This window comes from Pollicipes pollicipes, unplaced genomic scaffold, assembly GCF_011947565.3.
Source record: "Pollicipes pollicipes isolate AB1234 unplaced genomic scaffold, Ppol_2.1 Scaffold_2555;HRSCAF=2994_pilon_pilon_pilon, whole genome shotgun sequence".
NCBI lineage: Eukaryota > Metazoa > Arthropoda > Thecostraca > Pollicipedomorpha > Pollicipedidae > Pollicipes > Pollicipes pollicipes.
Window position 1 is genome coordinate 29,326,050 of NW_023596136.1, and position 22,439 is coordinate 29,348,488.

Sequence of the window (22,439 nt, forward strand, 5' to 3'; positions counted from 1 at the left end):
ACAGGAGGAGGGGGGGGGGGGTCGTGTCGTAGTTATTGTGTGTCACAAAATTTCCTGCGCAATACTGCTCTTAAGAAACCCTGGGCACAAATGTCTCTGGTGATATGGAAAAACGCTATCTGACTGGTGAATTCGGGTAATAGGCAACAGGCTCCGTTTGGTGTGATCCCAAGCACACACACATCATTCGTAATAGATTGTTGTCTGAAGCAGGAAATTTGCGGGACCTAGCCGCCAGGTCCAGATAGATGACTGGCTCAGGGAGAGAGCCGGGAGGCTGCAGACAGCTGTGGCTTGTCGGCCCCCCAGGTGTTGATGGGGCACTCATTAGCGGCCACGCTTGCAGGCGGGACCGCGGCCGGGCGCGACCCGCGGCGTGTCACTGCTTGCACCAACACCAGCCATCAAAGGCGCCCACTCAAGAACGCAGAGATCGCGGCCAGCACAAGGCCGGAGCGAATCAAGCACGCGCGCATGGTGCGCCGCCCGACGCATGATCAACAGGCGGCGCCACTGGGCGGCTGGAGCGCGCTCTAGCGTCGGGGGGGGGGGGGGGGGGGGCGACGGTCGTAGTTGGCCATGCGGCCGAAGGCAGCTCCGGGCGCCGCCGCGTATCGATGGCCGATCTGGGGCCACGATCGGCGCCGGGCCGTTGTAATCAAGACTCCCTAGCTGACGGCCTAGAGCGGCACGCAAGCTAGCCGTTCGGTTCGTTGCCCCTCCCCCGCTCGCTCCCCAGCCAGTCAGTCGAGTCAGCTGAGCGTCCGGTGCGTGGGAGGGGAGGGGGGCGGGGGGCGGGGGGTTCGGAGATCCGGCCTGCGTGGTGCCAGCAGGGCGCATGGAGAGGGGCTCTGACTTGTTTGCGTTGGAAAAGGCTGATTTTGATGGTGATTATCGGCGATATATCTTGACGGGCGGGCGACCGGTGGTTCTGGCGGCAGCTGCCAGCCCTGTGGGAGCCACAGTCTCGCGCGCAACACATGGGCACGGCCCATATTGGATTAGCCCACTCGCCACGGCTGTCCTGGGAGGTGACCGGCGGCGCTCTTTCCCGTTAATTGTGCCTGCGGGGACGTGCCTACCACCCGCTTGCCGAAGAATTACTGACACTTATCACGTTAATGGTTTGTCGCATGATCAGGGGCACTGCGCAGTTCGGCATTTGTGTGCAGCGTTCACAAGCTGTAAGCTTCTCGTCAAGCCGTAACGTAAAAATAACAAATTTAAGGCTCATTGGTGCGTCCACCCGCCGTTCTGCACGCACTACTGTGCGTATTCATTTGAATGTAATCTGTATAGCGCATGCAGAAACGGTCTCCCTCCAGCGCCAGCGTTAAGTGACCACTTGTACGTGCGTTCGTTTGTGATTACGTCTGTGCGACGCCATTAGCAGCTAGATTATGTCATCTGTCTGTCACCTTAGCAGGAACGGCGGGCACCGCGGGACATCGAATCGCATACATCTGGCTCTCCAGACGCGTGGCTTAACCAACCACTGCACCAACAGCACCCAAAATGACCAATTAAATCATCGTTGGCCAATATCGGTTGCAGTGATATCGCGTCACTGCTGCCAAAACATGTGCATGCTTTTGTTTAGCAGTCAAAAATGCCGGATTTACCATGCAGCTAGCGTCAAGTTGCCCTAAACTGACAGTACAGACAGCAAGGCTGCAAATAAATTATCGTTGCTTTGAGCTTGCAATTGCGCGTGGTCAGAGCCCTCACCGAGTAAATTTGATGCTGTTTTTGTGTCATACGAACAAGAGAACCAGCCATCATCCTTTCTTATTGAAACTATACTTTTTTCGAAGCACGCGCACCAATAACGCTATATCGCGCTCTTACTGGAAAACTGCCCTACTACATACCAACGGACGTTTCCATAACAAGCGGACTACATTACGCTAAAGTATTACGTCGACGCCCATAAAGGGCTAATCCCAGCAAACGATTTCACCTGCGCCATTTATTGGCAGTGGCTCGTTGCCTTGAGGAATACGACATAAGCGTGCGCTCCGTAACGACCGGTCGTACGGAGCATTGCACCACCTCGGCCTTTGATATAGCTAAGTAAACGCTGCGTGTTCTGATTCAAATATGATTTGTGATGCTTTGCCCATCTGACCAGACCCATTTCATGTTGGCCAATTTGGAGCAGAAATTCCGGGTAACGACGTTACGACCCGTTAATCACAACGCTAGTTTGGCATTTGGTCACACTGTCAAGGTCTGGTGTTTGCCTGATTTCCGTTGGCATTATGGATGACCCAACAGAAGCCGATTACGGTATTCACAACTTAGTAGCTATGGTTGTTGGAAGTACTTAACAAAGCAATGACAAGGCATATGCCACTCTTCGCATGCCTTTGGGTATAGCACAGTCTCTTGAAAGTGGGTTCCCGAAAACAGCATAAACACACCTTTCATGCGTCCTTGCTCTATCAAGTGTCATATCATATATATATATATATATATATATATATATATATATATATATATATATATATATATATATATATGCATATATATATATATATATATGTGTGTGTGTATATGTGTATATATATATATATATATATATATATATATATACATATATATATACATATATATACACACATATATACACACACACACAATATGTGTGTGTGTGTGTGTGTGTGTGTGTGTGTGTGTGTGTGTGTGTGTGTGTGTGTGTGTGTGTGTGTGTGTGTGTGTGTGTGTGTGTGTGTGTGTGTGTGTGTGTGTGTGTGTGTGTGTGTGTGTGTGTGTGTGTGTGTGTGTGTGTGTGTGTGTGTGTGTGTGTGTGTGTGTGTGGTGTGTGTGTGTGTGTGTGTGTGTGTATGTATGTATGTATGTATAGGCATTGCGTCCACCGAAAATGATGCATATATATAAAAATATATAGTCCACCGAAAATTTGCTCCCATTTGCGACACATCTTATTTGATGCACAAACACCTTATATGCGATGCAACAATGCGAGGCCAATTATCTAAAACTACGTCAGCTAGTCCACATCGTATTTGGTGTCAAAGAAGCAGCATAAAGATGGCTCACATTGCACTTGCAATCAGTCTACGTTTTCGTTAGTCCTAGCTTCGGCAGTGCCCATTTTGTCGAGTGAAAAGTTTTTCATTTGGCTGGGGGGCAGAGAACGCCACACACAAAGTGTACAATTAGTCACTATACTTGTTTTTGCACATGGCTTGCCTATGGAATAATTCAGGTTGATTTCGGCGGGTATGCATGTGGTGCGCTAACACTCACACTATACTGCCTCTAAAGGTGGAAATAGTTATTTCCAAAACGTAAGAGCAAATATATTCATTTGACGTACCAAACGAAGGTAACGGAAACACAAGGTCGATTGAGCATGTCCCTAAGAAGCTCACTTCATCAAAGCATCAAAAGGCTCATCACACGTCAGATGCATGAGCATTTATATATATATATATATATATATATATATATATATATACGAGATATTCCGACCACAGCCTACGCACTGTCAACTTGCTGCCTGAGAGCAATTAATTAGCATATACAGCTGGGAGGAGCCGGATAAAGTTGCGAGATGCCCTTGACATATCATTGGGAGCACAATGTAGTTTTCCCATGTGATGTGTCTCTTTCAGTACCGAGTTCAGCAACAGTTCAACTGCTAGAAGCGGGGCCAATGCACGCATACAGCGCAAAAGCGGGATTGCTGTAATCCTTTTCCCCTCCCGCACCAAGATCACGGGCGACTGCTTTTGTTTGTGGTCACCGCTGGCATGACAAGCCCGGCCTAGGTCGTTGGGTGATACCAGCCGTGCAGAAGCGCCGGCATTCTGATGTTTACCCAAGAGGGTTGGTGTGAATTCGGCGGCGCACAGTTCTGGGATCTCCCGGCGGGGCTGGGAGGCCTTTGGTGTTTTACCACCCCTCACCGTGAACATTTATCATCGCAGCTCGATCACCACCTCCAGTCTGACAGCAAGTAATTTGTTGAACAAGCTCGCGGCATGCCTGCGCCCGGGGCCGGCAGCCGCTGATGATAGCGCGGCCTCCGGGAATTAGTGCAGGGGGTGAAGCACGTGGACGAGGCGGTCTGAAGGCCAGCTGTTGCTGCCCGGCGGGCGGCAGCGGCGGCGGACGGCTGCGCTGCCCGGCTGCCCCAGCGCCCCCAGGCGACAGGGCGGTTTCTCTCATCCGCCGACCGGTCTGATTTAGTGCCGCTCGTCTGATCGGCGCTCACCAACCAGCACGGAATCTGGCCCTCCGAAAGCCCGCGCCGTGCTGGAGAAGATTTCTTCTTCACAGTCAACAGGTACCCACGGGGTTATGACCGTGCCTACCCGCTCCCCAGTCCTAATAAGCTGCACCCTGTCGTTAACCATCCGTTTGAGGTTTGGCGTCCGTTAATGCTAAATTACGGGAGGATTTCGGTAAATTTACACCCAGATTTACCCGTTCGCTTTGACAACGGCGAAAACAACGTGGATGTAGATCGGTGTGACTTACGGAAGCAAAAGCAGTACCGTTGTGCTGTGTTTAATGAATCATTTATGAACTCAACATCTCTTCAGCAACTGACCCATCCTCACAATTTTCCCAAAATATCCCATCAACCCAGCCTGTTACTCATTTCATATAGGTACTCATGTCTCTATATAATCCGTTAAGGCTTCTAGGTGCATCCGAACCTACTAAAGACCGAGTAACGAGTCCTGCCCTCCTGACCGCCCGGTGAACCAGGCCTTCCTAACGCTCCTGGCCTCGCGACGAGTCAGACCCCAATCGCCGGGCGGTGAACAAGAGTCTCCTGGCCGTGCATTAAGTGAGGGTCTTCCAACCATGCAGGAGACCAAGCCCTCCTGACCTACGAACGGCGAGTCAGGCCGTCGGATGAACCAGGAGTACATCCATATCGCCATCTCCGAAACGTTACCGGACAGGGATGTTGTCCGCTATCTTTCACGAAGACGTTCAGACGCATGCTGGCCACGCGGGCTCAATCCCAGTGGTCAGGATCACGCTGCCTCCAGTGCGGAGGCTGTGGTCGGGATCACGTTGCCTCCAGTACGGACTGTCGTGGATCACACAGCCTCCAGTGCAGCGGCTATGGTCGGGATCACACAGCCTCCAGTGTAGAGGCTATGGCCGGGATCACGCAACCTCAATCGCGGAGGCTGTGGTCCGGGCCACTTAGTCTCCACTGCGGGGATGTGGTCGGGATCACGCAGCCTCCAGTGAGGAGGCTGTGGTCACGATCACGCAGCCTCCAGTGCGGAGGCTGTGGTGGGGATCACACAGCCTCCAGCGCGGAGCCTGTGGTCAGGATATCCCGTATTCAGCTTCAGCCGAGCGATGGCCCTCTGAAATATAGCCCCTCTGCCCGAGCGACCACTCGTTATTCATTTCGCGTGGCAGGAGCGGGCCGAATTCAGAAAATGAAATTGATGATGCATGTGACGGAAGCCAATTGAAGTGCGCGATAGAACAGTGGAGAAAATCGAGTACATCAACGTAGACTGCTGACATAAATGGGGAAGGACAGACGCAAGGCGAGGCAGCCTAGGCTGTTGCATGGAATAGAGAGGCGGGCTAACATTAATCGGATCGCTGAAAGCCACACTCGTGCGTGATCCCCCATCAGCGGAGCCGATCCGGAGTCCGACGCATGGGATGGATCTCGGCCCCAGCTGCGAACATAACAGCACGACTTTGACTCGGCACCGATACCAAGTCGGGGATAAATGGCTTAATTCTGAAACTGGTTTCGGAGGATTCACACTGAATGGGAGCGGTTTTTGATGGGCTTCTCTGTAGTCTGCATGGCACATGTGCTTTCTTAACGAGACGTCCGTCTATGACCGTGTTTAATTTTACGTGAGATATTTTACACTCGGTGAATGTTTTTACGTGCATTTATACATGGCTTCATTTACCGATCACATGGCTCAGTCAGCTCCAATTCCGACTTAACAGATATTCAACGGAATCCAGGCCACACAGACTCATGACAATTTTGCTGATTCCGGAGCTCACCCCGACTTTACTTGAAGGCCATCACAAGCTTACTAAGATCGTCAGGCGTTCGAAGTTAGTCCGCCAAAACCAGTGCTTGTAGACACAGTGGCTTGGCGCGGGCTGGACTAAAAAATAACCGGCATGACATCCTCACAAGGCGTGCTTTTATCCGCGTCGGACGTGCGCTCATAGCCTCTGGCTTTAAACCACGCATTTAACGTCGTATTTTTACTGAATGCGTCATGCTTTTCGGCAGCTGTCGGCTCTGTACACAGAACGCGCTCTTTACTCCAATCTCTCGTCTTATCACGCTTGGCAGCCTTTGAGAGAAAAGTACCTCAAGTGATTTTGTTTGCACGTTTGAATGCTGTGCAGAAAAACCACTTTGGTCATATTTTTGACAATTAGCCTTGGTTTGTCGATTTCATCTTGGAAATATAACTTGTCGTTGCAGAAGGGTTATACGACCACGTGTGCCTTTGGTGTAAATCATATCGCGGTCAGCAAACCCTACCCCATTCCAATTTGAGTGCGTTCGGCCATGCATTGCACGTCACGCTCTTTGTGATGCCGCCACCTGCCTTTGTGACGCGGAAACGACGCGCGTCACCGCCCATGCCAACAGGCCATTATTCAGCTGGTTGGGCCGCGACTGTCAACACTCCTGTGACACCACGTGCGGCTTTAACCTGCGCGTGTGTTCGTGCAAGAGCGTGCATACGTTTGTTTTCGTATGTGCACATTTCCAGGTACTGCTGAAAATTGATGGGTTTCCCAATTACCTTTTGTTTAAACTGTCCACATACTTTCCAAGCCATTGTCTACTTGCAAATATACAACAGCCTTTGATCTGAAGATTTATTCGCATTGAATAATTTCAGCCCGGCATCGTCGAACAGACATGGTCAAATTCCTAAGCACACTGTCACCACAGCCCCATGTGTCGGAGGTGGTGATGACGGCGTGTATTAACCAAACAATGGTCTCTGGGACGCTCAAGACAAACTGGCGGCGCCGACGTGGCCAACAGCTGCAAAGTAAGCCAGGACCTCATATCAGCCCGCTATAGACGCTACTGAAACACACGCTCTCGTACTACACATATGAGCGCATAAGCAATTTATCAATCTCGGAGGTGGAAGTGATGTACCAATCGGGGAGGACTGACGGAAACTTTTCTCATTTCAACGCATGTACGGAAGCACATCACGCCAGAACATGTGATGTGCAACGCGGGTAGGACGCATCAGCAAGTGAACTAGGTAGAGACTGCGACTCAACAGGAGAGCGGCCCACACTTTGGATTTGCCGGCCAACATGCGTGGCTCGGCCGAAAGGGAACTCGTGCGTCTCCCTGCCAATCACTCACACATTGACAGCCCATACATCACACATTTCTTGCGTCTCCAGCCCAGTCGAGAACAGGTATCTCCACTCGCTCCCGCGTCTGAGCCCGACTGCCCATAGACAGAGTGGAATATCAAAGCGATTTCTTCTCGGCGGTGAGGCGCGCACGGCATCTGTTTACGTGCCCTTTATTCTGCTCACGCCGGTGACATATGGCTAAAAAGCGGCGTGGAGCGAGATGGGGCGGCCGATAGTCGGCCGGGGAGCAGAGAGGGCGCCCGAGCCCGCCCTCTGGGGGTGTCGAAAGCTGGACGGTATGCGCCGCCCGTCTGAGGTGGCCGTCACAGCACCTCGTGACCAGAGTGATCCAGGCTGCCGGGCCAGGGCCGCCCGCTGTCCCGCCCAAGACGACCAGCAGGCGACACCGTGTGAAGGAAGTGTTCCACATTTGTGTGGGGTTTTGGACTGAACTAGCCGTCTTGAAAACCATTCGGTACATTTCACAGCACTGCCCTGCTTAAGGCATAAACTCCCTAGTTTCTGAGCTGCCTGCCCGCGAACATGTGTAGACTGTTTCGCGGAGACTATTTCAAGGTAACCTAGGCATCCATGACGTCATAATAACGTTATTCAAATCCTGGCATTCCAATAGCCACGCGGCGATCAAGACCAAGCGAAATATACTTGTCGAGTCGTTCATATCTGGCGTTGTGAGCACGATTTCCAGATATAACGGCCGCCAATTGGCTATCAGTGAATGTTGTGCGAGACATCAAAACACGATCAAACAATGACGTTTTGAGGAGCATATCTACTAAACATATGAAACGTGTTATCCAGAGCAATCTTTTCCACTTAAAAACACACTAATACTCATAAGTGAGCTTGTTTTATCACATCTGATGCTTTCTTCAATATCTTCAAATGTGTGACGCTTTAACTGTGTGAGCCGGACGTTTTAACCCGGACGTTTTAACCCGGACGTTTTAACCCTGACCGCCCCACCAATAGCTGTTGACAGTCGCCCACCGTTGGCGTGTTGGTGTGATCTATCACTGCTGGGATATTCTATCTTCGGTAGCTTTTAGCTCTGCATAACATGCTGTGAATCAAAGCTGAACTGAATAGTTTGTCTCACTCTGCCTGACGTTAACAGGAGCGCGCCGCATGCCAGATATCCGCTACAAGCCAGCATCATTACTACCCATCCTTGAAAACCCGCATTTTCCGCTAGTCAATCTTCAGCAAATTGCACCGGTGATTACCTTGCCCGGCTTCATCGTCAGGCTGCATCGTTAAAACGTAATTATCATCCGTTTAAAGCGGTGCCACAGGCAGCGCGCCCATGTTAATGAAGAGATGTTGACCGCTATTTACGCGGCCCGCTGGTCACCCAGGCGGTAACTGGGCCGCCGCCCACCACGGCCGGCGGGCAGCGCCGGTCTCGCCCGGCGGCCGAGCCGTTTTAACATCATGGCAAACGGCCACGATCACGGACCTCCCGCGGACGTCGGAAACCAGTATTGCGCAACAAGTGGCCACTGAGAACGCCTCATTTCCTGCACAGGGCACGTATTTCGGTCGCCAGCCCGCTGTGAGCCTCTTTTGCTGGATTTAGTTCGGAAGAAGCTGGCACAGGACCGGCGCGTGACAGATGGTAATTGCTTTGCATAAGGATGCAAGCGATTGCGGGCGGTCCTGCAACTGAGGCCGTGACATGCGCCAAATGATTGTGAAATCCACGCACGTCCATCGACAGTTGAATTCCGTCAAACCATATCGATTTGCTACAGTAACGCACGCTATATGGATGTGGCGTATCTAGAAGGTGCTTAGAGCACCGTACTGTCCGATATTCCCTACACCGTTCATCCAGTTAACATCAAGACCAGCCAGTGGTCTAAAGCACATTCATACCATTGACGCGACTGCCAGGATACGACAAGAACTATCAGGGGCAGCTATTGGTTTTGCACCCCTCTTTACAGCAGGAATACACTACGTCGGAAGCTTATCGTACCTTTGAGTCGCCCGTTTATTCCCCTATTTATATGCCACACGTTTCGGTTCATCCGAGCTCAGCGAGTCGTTATTTACCCATTTCCTGTCACTGCACGCGACCCAATACCCAGCTGAACGCAACGGAACCATTTCAAAGGGTCTTTGATGACGCCTCGAATAGGAGCTATCTTAGGATACTAGATCAAGATCTACGATCTTTATGCAAAAGTAAACGGCCGTGGCAAATTTCTTTATGCAAATTCAGCCCGCACTGTAACGCAATAACGAGCGTATGATAATGTGGCCTTTGTCGTCGCATAAGGCCGCCTCCCGACCCCGTGACGCCCCCGGCGCAGCGCTGGGTTTGTGTGTGTGTGCGTGCCTGTGTGAGCGTGTGGGGCGGGCGTGTGGAGCGTGTTCGTCAGCCAGGCTGCCGCCCCCTCCGACCGACGGCGAGAAATATGTGTACGATTGAGATTATCGCCGGCTGGAGGGCGTAATTTATGTCCCAACGGCCCTGTCAGGTCCGGGGACGCGCTTTATCTGGCAAAACGAGATCGCGCCCTACTATTTTCAGATGCTGCCGCTCCTGATCTATTGCCACATGGGGAGGCGTCGACTGCGCTGCCCGATGGCGGACAAAAACTGCCGGCGAAAGTTTACCTGGAAAGTCAGCCGAAACCGAATAACTTCAGCTACTGCATCCGACGAAGCAGGCGATTCAATTTCAGCTCAAGGGCAGGTCGACTTCTGACGAGAGGCAGCCAAATCGTAGCGCACAAAAAATGTAGTCACAACCGCAGCCTTATTCACGCTTACAATGCTCCAGCTTCAGAGCTTGAATGCATTTCTTGAACCTGATTATCCCATACAGGAATGCGCAAAAAGAGAGGCATCACCTGACCAAATATGGCACCAGTCCACAGGCTGGCCGGCAGCAGCCGGTCAGAGGTTGGATGGATGCCGAGCAACGCGATATGGGACGCAACTGGGGCGGATCTTTCCTGTTACAAAATTAGGATGTGTTTTCCAAGCGACAAAAAGCATGATCGTGATCAGTCTACGCCACTGAATCATTTTTGTTCTCGCTATTAGGTAATGAAGACCAACATATTTTCGTGAACCTTATGCCTATATCCTCCAGTTTTGCTTACTTGCCTGCCATCTCTACAGTTCTAGAATAACCACCTTAAAGCTGAGTGATATTCCTTAGCCTTCAGTAAAACACGTTGCACCAGTTAAAACATTCCATCTTGTGCATTCGGGGCAGGATTACAAAAGCACACTTCGCTATAGTTCGTTAAGTTTCAATATACAAGAGAGCTCACGTGACATTAATCGAATTACCTCTCGTTTCGAGTGTTTTTGTCCGGAGTAGCGGCTGGTAATATATGCTTATGAGCTATACGTGATAAAATATGATGTGGATAAGCGACATATATAGTTAGATGGTGGGGAAGATGTAAAGGGTGGCGGGGGGGAAGGGGCAGATCGGGCTTTGATGACAAAATAAACACGAGTTGTTGCATTGCCTCTGCATGCTCTCACATACCTTTCAAAGCTATACGTTTGGTGTCTAACTCTCATAAGTGCGGGATTTAGTACAATGACCATTTTTCTGGCGACCAATGGCCAATTCTGAGCTACAGCCACAACATTCTGGTAGCGAAGCTCAGGATAATTCAAGCAGTGACGTGATACGTATGCATTCAGCAATAATGTCCTATGTACCATGAAGAGATGGTCTGCACGACTGTCACTCCAATTCACAAGTGTCGCATCATCAGCTCATTTTCGCGGGCAAAAAGGGTATTTGAAGTCGGTGAGATGGACTCGACTTCCTGAATTTACACACGGTACAATTTTTCCCCCAATTTCCGGTGACGTCACGCTGAAGAACTGCAAAATGTGTCTCACCTAGCCTCCAGCCATAAACCACGTGGTTCCACCTGCAGGCCGGGTGTGGTCCGTTGTCACCATCGAACGCGAGACCAACAGACCATCAGTTACACGCTGATATAAATCTGGATCCGAAAGGACTGACTGATGTGGAAATGAATCATGCGGTCCGGGGGGCGACCACAACGGCGGCGTCCGTTACACCTTCAGTGGTCCGCACCTCAGCGCGCGCCACAATGGAGCCCGGTCGTGTCGCGCTGTCTACTTAAAGCACCAGGGGACGCGCAATCGGCCGCGGCGCAAGCCATTCTTCACGCCGACGATCCACAACAGCGGCCCAACGCCGGCAGAACGATCACAGCACGGACGTGATCCGCAGACAGAGGCGGGGCGGAAACTGAGCTTCCGGATAGCGCGCGGCCTCGCGTCAATGAACTGCGCTTGATTAAATAGTCGAATGGTTCGCTTTGCGAGCGGACTGACGAAAACGCATGGTGATCGCGGGAGATCGGGAAGGCTCACTATCTACGCCTCATACGTCAGGCCCCAAGACGCGAGCCGTTCTTGTGTGTTCGGCCGTTCATGGCTGCATCAGGCAAGATTGGCTACGTGACGTCTTATTCGCGCAACGCTGCTAAAATGACAATTTAAGCATGGCCACAGAAGGCCGGCCGTCGCGGCCTCTGAGCACAGGACGAGTCCAGAGTCCGCACATCCTGAGCAGAAAGCGAGTCCAGAGTCCGCACACGCGCACGGCCAGCACTCACAGCGCCTGGAGACCTGCTGTCCTCGAGAGCGTGCTGACCTGTGGCGCGCTGCTGACCCGGCCCCAGCCCCGGGTTCTGCCGGCGCTGCTGACCCAGCCCCAGCCCCGGGTCCCGCAGGTGCTGCTGATCCAGCCCCAGCCCCGGGTCCTGCCGGCGCTGCTGACCCAGCCCCAGCCCCAGCCCCGGGTCCTGCCGGCGCTGCTGACCCAGCCCCAGCCCCAGCCCCGGATCCTGCCGGCGCTGCTGACCCGGCCCCAGCTCCAGCCCCGGGTCCTGCCGGCGCTGCTGACCCAGCCCCAGCCCCAGCCCTGGGTCCTGCCGGCGCTGCTGACCCAGCCCCAGCCCCAGCCCCGGGTCCTGCCTCCCCGCCGCTGTGACCCGCGTGACCCGCTCGCAGCGCCACCCGCCGGGCATCACGTCAGCCGGCCACCGAGCTGGCAACAGGCAGAGCTGAGGCCGAGAGAGACGGCATCCGACCGCTCAGGCTGCTCCGATGCCTCATCGGATTCCGCTCCGCTGTTGCACTGTTGGCTGCGTCGGTAGCGGCCTTCTGTTTTTGGCCGCCCCCCTGACATTGTCCAGGTGCAGCCGCTACTCCCGCCCCGGGCTGCCCAGTCGGTATGCGTTCACTGTTGACACTCTGAGCAAAGCGTTGTCGGCATGTGAACTATCTGTCGGCCCGGCAAGGCAGTCGGCAAGGGTGGGCGCTAACGAGCATCTGGTGTGGTTTTTGTGGCCGCCGGCCCAGGCGACACGCCAGTGTGTCACTACAGCCAGCACCGGCTGGGTGCTGTGGCCTGGGTCGGGCCACCACAGCTTCCCTGAAGCATGCACGCCCTGCGTACATTTGAGATTGAAGCGAGTGGAAATAAGTCTGAGCCAAACGTCAACTTGTCACCTGCAAAACACTCATGGTTGGGAAACAACGAATATGCTAGGTGCGATGATATACGGCGCGTGATTCAACGTTGTTACTCCATTTGCCCATCGAATGTCCCATGGGCACACAAGCGGCACAAAAACTGCCGTAAATCTTCAAACAAGGTGTAAATGTGCCGGACCCTCGAGGACACACCTAAGTTACGCAATGCTTGGACGACGAAGATAGGCCCCGGGGTTTTGCCGCGGACCTTTACCAGAGGCGGACCGCGCAGCGGAATGAAATGCACAGTCAGCGCGGCCGACTGCTGGTCGTTGATTTAGGCTCTGGATGCCGGCAAAAGTTTGTTCCGCCAGTAGGAGTCTGTCCTGATGATACGAGTCCGACCCGGCGGCAGGAGTCTCCGCCGACAAGTCTGCTGCAGCGGCAGGAGTCTCCTCCGGCAGCAGGAGTCTGCCCCGGCGCCGAGACTCTGCCCCGACATTGACAGCATGCCCAGGCGGCAGGAGTCTGCCCTAGCATTAGAGTCTTCTCAACCTGCCTGTGGTCCGGGGGGGGGGGGGGGCCGTGCCGGGACAGAGCAGCCGTCTATCCCCGCGGCGCCGGCCTTTATCAGAGGCGTTCCGGGACGCGCCACCCCCCCCCCCCCCCCCCCTGCCCCCGAGCGGTGCGTCACCCCGCAAGGGGGCCGGTCTGGTAATGATGCCTGCGATGGTCGCGCGGCATTGCGGACACAGCCAGTATGGGCTGCGCATGGGAAACGCTGACCGCGGTACGGCAGCACACAAACAATGCGGTCTCATCGCCTGGACAAAGACGGGCGGCACTGTACGCCGCTCCATTTGTCCATTGATGGAACATGGTGCCACTCCGCGCTAATATGTGCGCGCGCGTGATCATCACTGCCCCCCAGATGCGAATGAGCACGGAGTGTTACACCGGCTTGCGTGCTGCAGTGAAGCATGTTCGGTTGCGAGGAGGCATGAACGTTATATCGTACATTATCAGAAATTACATAAATGCTAAAATCCTTACCAATTTTTTATATTTAATGTGTTCAGTTTCGATTCATCTCGGTCGGTAGTGATATGCCGGACTGTCCTGCACGGTCCGGAGCCATCCATTTGTTAGAGCATTGCCATCCCAAAGAGTATTCGGCGCAGTTCTCAGCCCTGCTCTAATACCTAAAAGCAGTTCACAGCCCAGTGCTAAGACATGAAACGAGGATGTGCAGCCTTTCTCGCGCAGACTAATTCAAGGACATTCAGGCATGCATGACGCCATGGAAACGTATTTATAATCCTACTACCCCATTAGTCATGCGGTGTTCAAGGCCAAGAAGAATAAAATTGTCGAGTCGTTCATATTTTGCGTTCCTGAGCACGATTTCTTTTGGTTATCGATTTGGTTCAATTGATTATCAATCAATAACGTGCAGGCTGCGCAATTTTATAGCACGAATCATATGTTGTGCTACATGATATATGAATTTGGACATGGGCCCTAGTAATTACGGAAATAAGGCTTATACCCGAATAACTTAAGAATAGCGCCATGAACTAAATGTGAATGCAAGTAAACATATTACAGTCAGGGACAACTTTGCAAGAATGCCATGAGAAAGGGCAAAACCCGGGCAAACAGTAATACTTGGTTCAGCAAACACCTTCAGATTCACCACGGAGATTGAGCACAAGTGAGTGGTAAGGTGCCAATTTCGCACGGCCAACTTGGCAATATCCTAATGTCATGCATACGTTCCATGACATAACCAAACAACGACGCATTGAGGAGCATATCTACTAAGTAAAGAAATTGCATGGTCTGGACCAGTCTTTTCCATTAAAGAAATATATCAACAGTTATCCGTAAGCTTCTTTCATCATGTCTGATGCTTGGTTCAATATCTTCAAACATGGCGCGTTCCTTTTAAAGCATTGTCTCCCGGATAAACCGGACGATGTATGACATGCCCGATGTGGCGGCGATTGAGCTGGCTTTTGCCTCGCAGACCGAGCTTCGGTGGCTGTTACATACGGGGTAGGCATTGCTAACCCGTCTCGCGGTCGCGCCGCCCGGCAGCTATCCGTGGCTGAACCCGGTCAGATGCTACCCCTGCGAAATGTGTGTAAACTTCTAGGCCGCGACTCACCAGCTTACAAACTGGATTGCGGAGCCGAGTGGAATGGTGCCAATATCGCTAATGGTGTTAAATCAGCACCATCAATCCAGACTAAGCAAGCACTGCAGGACCGAACGGAAATCAGGGAAAAGGAAGTGCTTCGCAGTCTCGATCCTTTATACATCAACACTGCCGGTACGTTCTCTGTCTAAAATTGGCAAGAACCAGCTACGAAATGTTTTCTTCAGTTATGTTGCCAGAACCAGCAAAATAGACACCAGGTTAAAAAAGAAAGCCTTATTCCTTGCAGAAAACCAGGAGAATGGAAATATAGTTGGGTTGATATTTCGGCAACATGCTTTTATCGAAACAATGGCAGAAAAGGTTGCAAATTGACCGTGTGAAATTGCCACCCTAGCACTCACTTGTACTCAATCTCTGTGGTGGATCTGAAGGTGTTGGTTGAACCAAGTATTGCTGTTTGCCTGTTTTTGTCCTTGACATGACATTCTTGACGTGATGACATTCTTGCAAAGCTGTCCGTGAGTGTAACACGTTTACTTGCAGAAGAGCGCCGTCAGCGCCACTTCTGCTATTGTTCCGATAAAGGCATGTTGCCGAAATATCAGCCCATCTATATCTCCATTCTCCTGGTTTTCTCCGAGGAATAAGACTAATATTTCTCTCTTATCTATGTGAATACTGTTCCTCGCTAATCCACTGAACAACTTACGTAAAAAGAACGCAATGAATCGGGTTGCAGCATATTTACAAGCCTAGCCTGATCACATACCTTGGTATGCATTGTTCATGATATCTGGACATTTTGGGAACCACAGGCAATCAAACACATCTCTTAACGGGCTCGACTTCACGATTTTTGCATAATCCTGAACTGCCACGACGATCGCCCACATACGGGAGTGCCCTGAGTTGACCTTACACAAGATGCACACGCATGATGTGAAGTTCTAGTGGCACATGACCCTCGCCATGTAAACAGGCCGCATTGTTTACGGAGCATCAAGCATGACCAACAGAGTGCCGTAACCCAGCGCCGTCATCGCCTCGCCGGCTGGTGTGTCCGGGCCACAGCTGATCCTGCCTGCGGCCGGCCCGCCATGGGCTCGCCACGCCCCGCGGTCCGCCACAGCTGATCCTGCCTGCGGCCGGCCCGCCATGGCCTCGTCACGGCCCGCGGTCCGACTTGTACGCCATCCACCGAAGCCCGTCACCGCTGCCGGTAATGCGACCCCGAATGAGCCGCCGAGACCGCCATAATAGACCTGCCCGGCCTGGAGCGGCGCCCTCTCAGCGAGCCGGCCGGGCGCCGGAGATGGATGGGGCGCGGATAATGTCGCGTTACGCTGCATCAGATTGATGGCGCAGCCGCGCCGGCGACGTCAGGCGCGACGCGTCGACCCCGACGACCTGCGCCGACCGACGCCGCTTGACGGGCTCAACTCGTCAGGTCACCACCCGAAACTCACCAGCGGTGGGCGTAACCAAATCCTAATTCGGTGCACAGGGTGAACGCCTGCAGCCTATGGTGTATTGCATGGCGCGAAGCTCCGGTTTTTAGCGATCTGATTTGATGTGTCGCGAGTGACGAGATCCACGTCCGAGAGCTATCTAGCGTGTCCGGTGACAGGTCCCGAGGCTGAGCGTTGGTGCAGACGTCTGAGATGACCCAGGTGCCTGTGTCGGTGTGGGGACTTGTGGTGGTGCAGGGACCTGCGGTGGTTCAGGTAACTCCTTGGTGACAGGTGGGACGTGTGACGGCTGATCGTTGTCCACAGCGGGGCTAGCCAAGTCCCGGCATACTGCGAAGTCCCCAAGAGGAGTTCAGAATGGCGCTCGAAAAAAAGATAGAGATTGCTGACGCCGTTGCTGTACACTACCGTGATGACGACGACGCGGACATATGAACAATGCGACACAGGTAGTGGGGCAAATGGGCGTTGATACAAATGATACCGGGAGAAAATCTTTCAGAAAACCCCATCGACCAGAGGTAGAGGACTGCCGTGAAAACCGTGCATCCTTGTGTGGCGGTGCCTAAGATCTGTCAAAGCGATTGTAGAGTGCAGCAGGGATATCTATTTGTACTACGCGCGCGTGCGTTACGCAAGTGATCGTGTGCGACCGTCGAACGTTTCAGCGCTAAGAGGCAGCCTTAGCACTGAGAGGCAGCCATCTCAGCAAAGGCATGACCGGAAGGTGTCAAGGTCATTAGCTTCACAATATTATTAAAATATCAAGAACTTAAATGTTAGCAGTGGACAAGAAGCGCTGTTGTCATAAACCGAGGCATGCTTCGTGCGTGCATATTTGCCTCACATGATTACTTCGTGCTTCTTCAAGCTACCATGCCTAAACACAAATCTACAGTGTTAAGTCCGGTCGTTACTTTGGCAGATGAAGTGATGCACAGCAGTGTCTGATGTATAGAGAGACATGGTGTCTAGCACCAGCCCACAATCTTCGATGACACATGCATGACAACAGCCCATGATCTCCACTGACTTAGGTGCCGAGCAACAGCTCAGGATTTTACTGACGTCCCGTGATCTCTAGTGACTTGGTGCCGAGTAACAACCCATGATCTTAAGAGACAGCCGACGATCTTTAGATACTTAGGTGTTGAACAACAGCCCATGAGCCTAAGTGATTCAGGTGCCGAGTAACAGCCTTTGATCTATACTGATTTAGGTGTGAGCAACAGCCCGTTGTCTTTAGTGACACGGTACAGGACAACAGCTCATCTTGGGTTACACATAAGGCAAAATAGTCTGACCTGCAGTGGCGCCGGGAACGACCTACAGTTTCTCAGGAGAACAAATCCGCCTGACCTCCGTTGACACCGGAGATCGAGTACGGTCTCAGATAAAGTGGTGCAGCAGACAAAAATCGCTCTGACCTGCCCTGACCTGGTGAACACTGACAGGCCTGGCCTACATTGGATTACGAAATAGAGACCAGTCTGACCTGCCCTGATCTGGTGAACATTGACAGGCCTGGCCTACGTTGGATTACGAAATAGAATACACCCCGACGTATGGTAAAACGGGCAGGTAAGTGTGATCTACAGTATCGTGGAAAGGGCAGAATTGCTAGCTACGGTAACACAAGAACAGAGTAGACTGGGCGACATTCACACAAGGAACAGCGTGGAGTCTGATCTACAGTGACGCGGGACGCACAGTTTGGCGTGTAGTTAAAGGCGGAACAGAGTAGGCCGACCTACAGTGGCGCATGGGGCGGGTACATTCTGACATCCAGAGACGTCAAGTCGAGCCCAACGCACAGTGGCACCAGGAATAAAACGCCGTCTGGTCACGAGCCACACAGCGTGCTCAAACCCACAGAAGTACGCAAGACACGGGACAAAGCGCACTCTAACCTGCACCGACAAAGTAGACAAACAGACAAGCAGAGACAAAAGAGGCAGACTACAACATGACTTCAATGGCACATGGCGCGGATCAGCTTAACTCCCAGTGACATCGGGCGCGGAGTGAGCAGGCTGGCATGTGGCGAGGCGCCATTTCACGGTCCCTTCGGCCAACAATGCGCCAGGTAACCGGGGCGGGATGGAGACGGAGAACGCCGTGCGCCCCGCTGGGCCCATCTAATCAGTGAGTTATTGTGCAGCGGCGCATGCCGCGGGAGGCGCCAGGCGAGAGCCAGGAACGGCTGGCATTGTTGGGGCTGTGTGCCTGTCGCGAGGGATAGAAGGGCCAAGACTGGAGTGAGACGCATACACATCTCTATTGTAGCGACGACGTTTATAAAACTCACGCTGGACGTGCCCGGGGGCTCACCAGAGTTCCTACAACTTGTGAACGCAGCATGCGATTTGGCACCGATCAGGGAAGCAATGATTGTAATGCATCGGAGAGACACGTCTATGAAATGGGCAGGGAAACGTGTGCAATCAGACTTAAGAAAACTGGGCTTCACACCAGGCGCACAAAACTTTGGCAGAGCGTTCAGTGGGTAACGTTGCCATCGTTAGTAATCTGGTGAATTGTATTACGTAGATATCGATTGAAACGCAATATCTTATGTGGTGAAGACACAAACTTATTTTTCATCGCAATCTAAGTAAATCAGAGACGCGCATTTGTCAGAAGACTTCCTGGATCTGTATGACCAGCACCTTTTATACACTTCTTTCCAACTCTCAGTTTCGTATCTGCCGGTTACAGTCGTCTCAGTTTTGCTTCCTGAAGTCTGCCCATGGAGTCCAATTGTTTCAAGGGCAGTTCATTTGTAAGCGATAAGGGGCGGATAGCTGCTGCCCGTCACGAGTATTGTAACTGAGACAAATGGCATTTGAATGCGGACAACTGTGCTAAATTAGGCCGACTCGGACGTCGCCGTACTTCGGGGTGTACACAACTGAACTAAAGCCACCCGACGAATGTTTTAAGAACTGTCTTGACCAGGTTTGCCGACAAATACATGCGAATTTGTATGCGCTGTGCGCCTTTGCGTGAAACTCTCCCCCTATCTCCTAAGCACTAAGCGCACTTTCATCTCTGTCCAAACTCACCTTGACTGAAGACAGCCACAGTGATGAGCAGCGCCCACCGGCACACGCCCCGCGCCGCGCTCATGGTGCCCCCGACGCCTGGCGCTACCCTGCCCGTCAGACCACTCCGGCGCTACGCCCGTCCCTGTTCACTGCTGAGCGCCGGACACCGCCTCGACGCCTCCCGCCGGCCGCGCGCCGCGCACTGCCCGCCGCTGTGCGGGCGCCTCGGCGCCGGCGGTGGCGGCGGCGGCGGCGCAGCCTGGGGGCGCAGAGCAGTGCCGGGGGCGCCTAGCGGGGCGCCTCCGGGGGAGAGGCGCGGAGACCGGCGCACGCGTCACAGCAACCTGTTCGAACGGCGCGTCACTGAGCCTGGGGCGCCGCATGCGTGGACGGTATGACGGGACGGGCTGCGGCGAGGCGAGTGGGCAGCGGGTCTTCCGACGGTCACCTGGGAGTTGGAGCGAGGAATGAGGCGGACAAGAGTGATGTCAGATTCCGGGGAAACGGGAGATGTGACAATGGCCTTAAAAGGTGGTGGATGGGGCTCACAGAGTAATACATGCATGAACTAAATGGGACCAGTGCAGTGGAACGCACAGCCGCGGTCGTATTTCTGCACTTCTTCTTAGAAAGGAGTCATAGTCAGATATTTGCCTGTCTTAATAAACAGGTGCATCTCGATGTTTGAAAATATCACTAAGCTGGAACATTGCAAATTCAAAGAGGATGATATTACAGCCACCCTGCTTCTATTCAAGGGGTACCTTCGGGATGATCTCTACCCCTTCTGCAGCCTTGGTCAGACGATCATATTCGTGAAAACAGATGAGATACGTACCCAGAAAAACGTAAAGATCACATGCAATCAACTTACCTAGCCCGCTGAGGTAACGAGAGTATGATAGATGTCTGTTTTATTTTCGCCGCAGATAAATAATGCAGACCGTTGACAAAGAACAAATGCAATGCACTCACAATTTCGACACGATTACATTGCACTTCATCTGAATGTTGCCATGTCACATTACAACTATGTGACACTGCACATGTCCATAGCCCTTTCACATTTCGGAATCAATTGAATAGTGACTCATACGACATATGGGGACATTAAAACAAGTCACGTAAATACTTGCGTTATTATAGGTAATGTAAATACTTATTTAGCTAGTTCACTACACTAAGGTATAGGTAACTTACATCATTACATGGTACTTTATATCTATGTCTACCTATATAAACCTATATATATATATATATATATATATATATATATATATATATACATATATCACATAATTAGCAACGTTGTAGTTCGGTAAAAGCTTCACAGCTTCCGACCGTCAACTGTGCAGAACTGCTTGATCACGGACGCATTGCGGCTCGTAACGGCTGCAGAAGTGTTTATGGGCAGCTTTGCGGTCAGCTGAACGGAACAGATGATGGATAAGTTGTGTACAAGCCGAGCTTTCCACCTGTTTTAACGCATCAAACCTCATTAGGCGGTCAGACGCTATAACCGTTATCTTGTTTAACGTCGCGATATACCGTATGCGTCGCTGTTATATCGACTACGAAATGTGCAAAAAACCATGTACGTGCTTAAGATGTATGCGCACCGTCAGTTAGTTGCTATGTGACATCACAACGTTTAGAAATTCGTTACGATCACATCACAATTATAAATACATTGCATGCCTTCTCTGTCAACGGTTTGCAACACTTCCTTGCGGCTGAATCTTAAAAGTTATTTTTCGTACTTTCGTTACTTTAGAGTCGCAGGTATGTTGCTTGCTTATGCCTTTTTATGCTTTTCTTAGTGCGTGCCCTAAATCTGTGTCCATGAATATCATTGTTTGACCTAGGCCGCGGAAGGGGTAGAGATTATCCCGAAACCTCCCTTGGAATATAAGCAGGCTGTTTGGAGTGTTAGCTTTTTACGAGTATATTTCTTGCTTTCTGAGCGTCTTGCGTTGTCAGTAGCCTACGACTGATGCACACGCAAGTGGACAAAAACATTGTTTGCTGTCTAGCGTTCCAGTGCGTTAAAGCAGGTGGAACATTTGAGTTGTGAGCAGCTGATCCATCTTCTGTTCGGTTCAGCTGGCTGCAGGCCTGCCCATAGACACTTCTGCAGCCGTTACGAGGCGCACTGCCCGTGATCAATCAGTTCTCCACAGTCGGCGGCCGGAAGCGGTAACCGCTCTGCGTAGGTCACGTCAAGGACGTGGCTGTGGCGGCTGATTACACGAGAGCAATGATTTATCAGCCCTGATGAACTGTCCCTAGGCAACTGCAGTGCTTTTTCGATCGCAATCCTCGTTTCGCCAGTCGGTTGACTGGGAGTGGTGTTGATGCGCCCGCGTCCATTTGGACGGAGTGACTCCGGCATGTTTGCCGACGCGGGGTCAGTCGACCGGCGCGGCCAGCCGTTTGAAGCCCCGTGATGGGTCAAAGTTGTCTTTGAGGACGCAAATCTTGTTTGGAATCGCTCCGCTCTCGATGGTCGAATAGACTATGACCATGTGCACATTACAAGCCACATTTCTGGGCGCTGCTATGCTTCAGTTTGACGCATGAGGGCGCTCTATGACGAAATAACGAAATCATGACGAATCAACGACAATTCCTAAACATAATAAATCTCCCGGAGCCGTGTTACAGCATTTCCTTCTATCAGAGAGAAACTACCGCATTTGAGCGGAATTTAGGCGGCAGGTATGCGAACCTAAGTGAGAGATGTAACTAACTTAGATTGCAAAATATGGCTACCTCTAACTAGTCACGAAGAGCACGTATCTATTCAAAACGGCGACATTCACGATATTTTTCCGTTTGCCTCCCGGCCAACAGTCACCTTTATAA

At 52.0% G+C, this 22,439-nt stretch overlaps 1 protein-coding gene across 1 annotated transcript in view; it reads right to left on the minus strand.

Annotated features, from left to right (window-relative positions):
* LOC119100013 (lachesin-like) overlaps positions 1-19,751 on the minus strand; it is a 53,748-nt gene extending 33,997 nt beyond the window's left edge. The window contains exon 1 of the mRNA XM_037223132.1: positions 19,593-19,751. Coding sequence (XP_037079027.1) covers positions 19,593-19,656 — 64 coding nt within the window. The 5' untranslated portion in view covers positions 19,657-19,751. The remainder of the gene's footprint in view (positions 1-19,592) is intronic.
* Between the last annotated feature and the right edge of the window lie 2,688 nt (positions 19,752-22,439).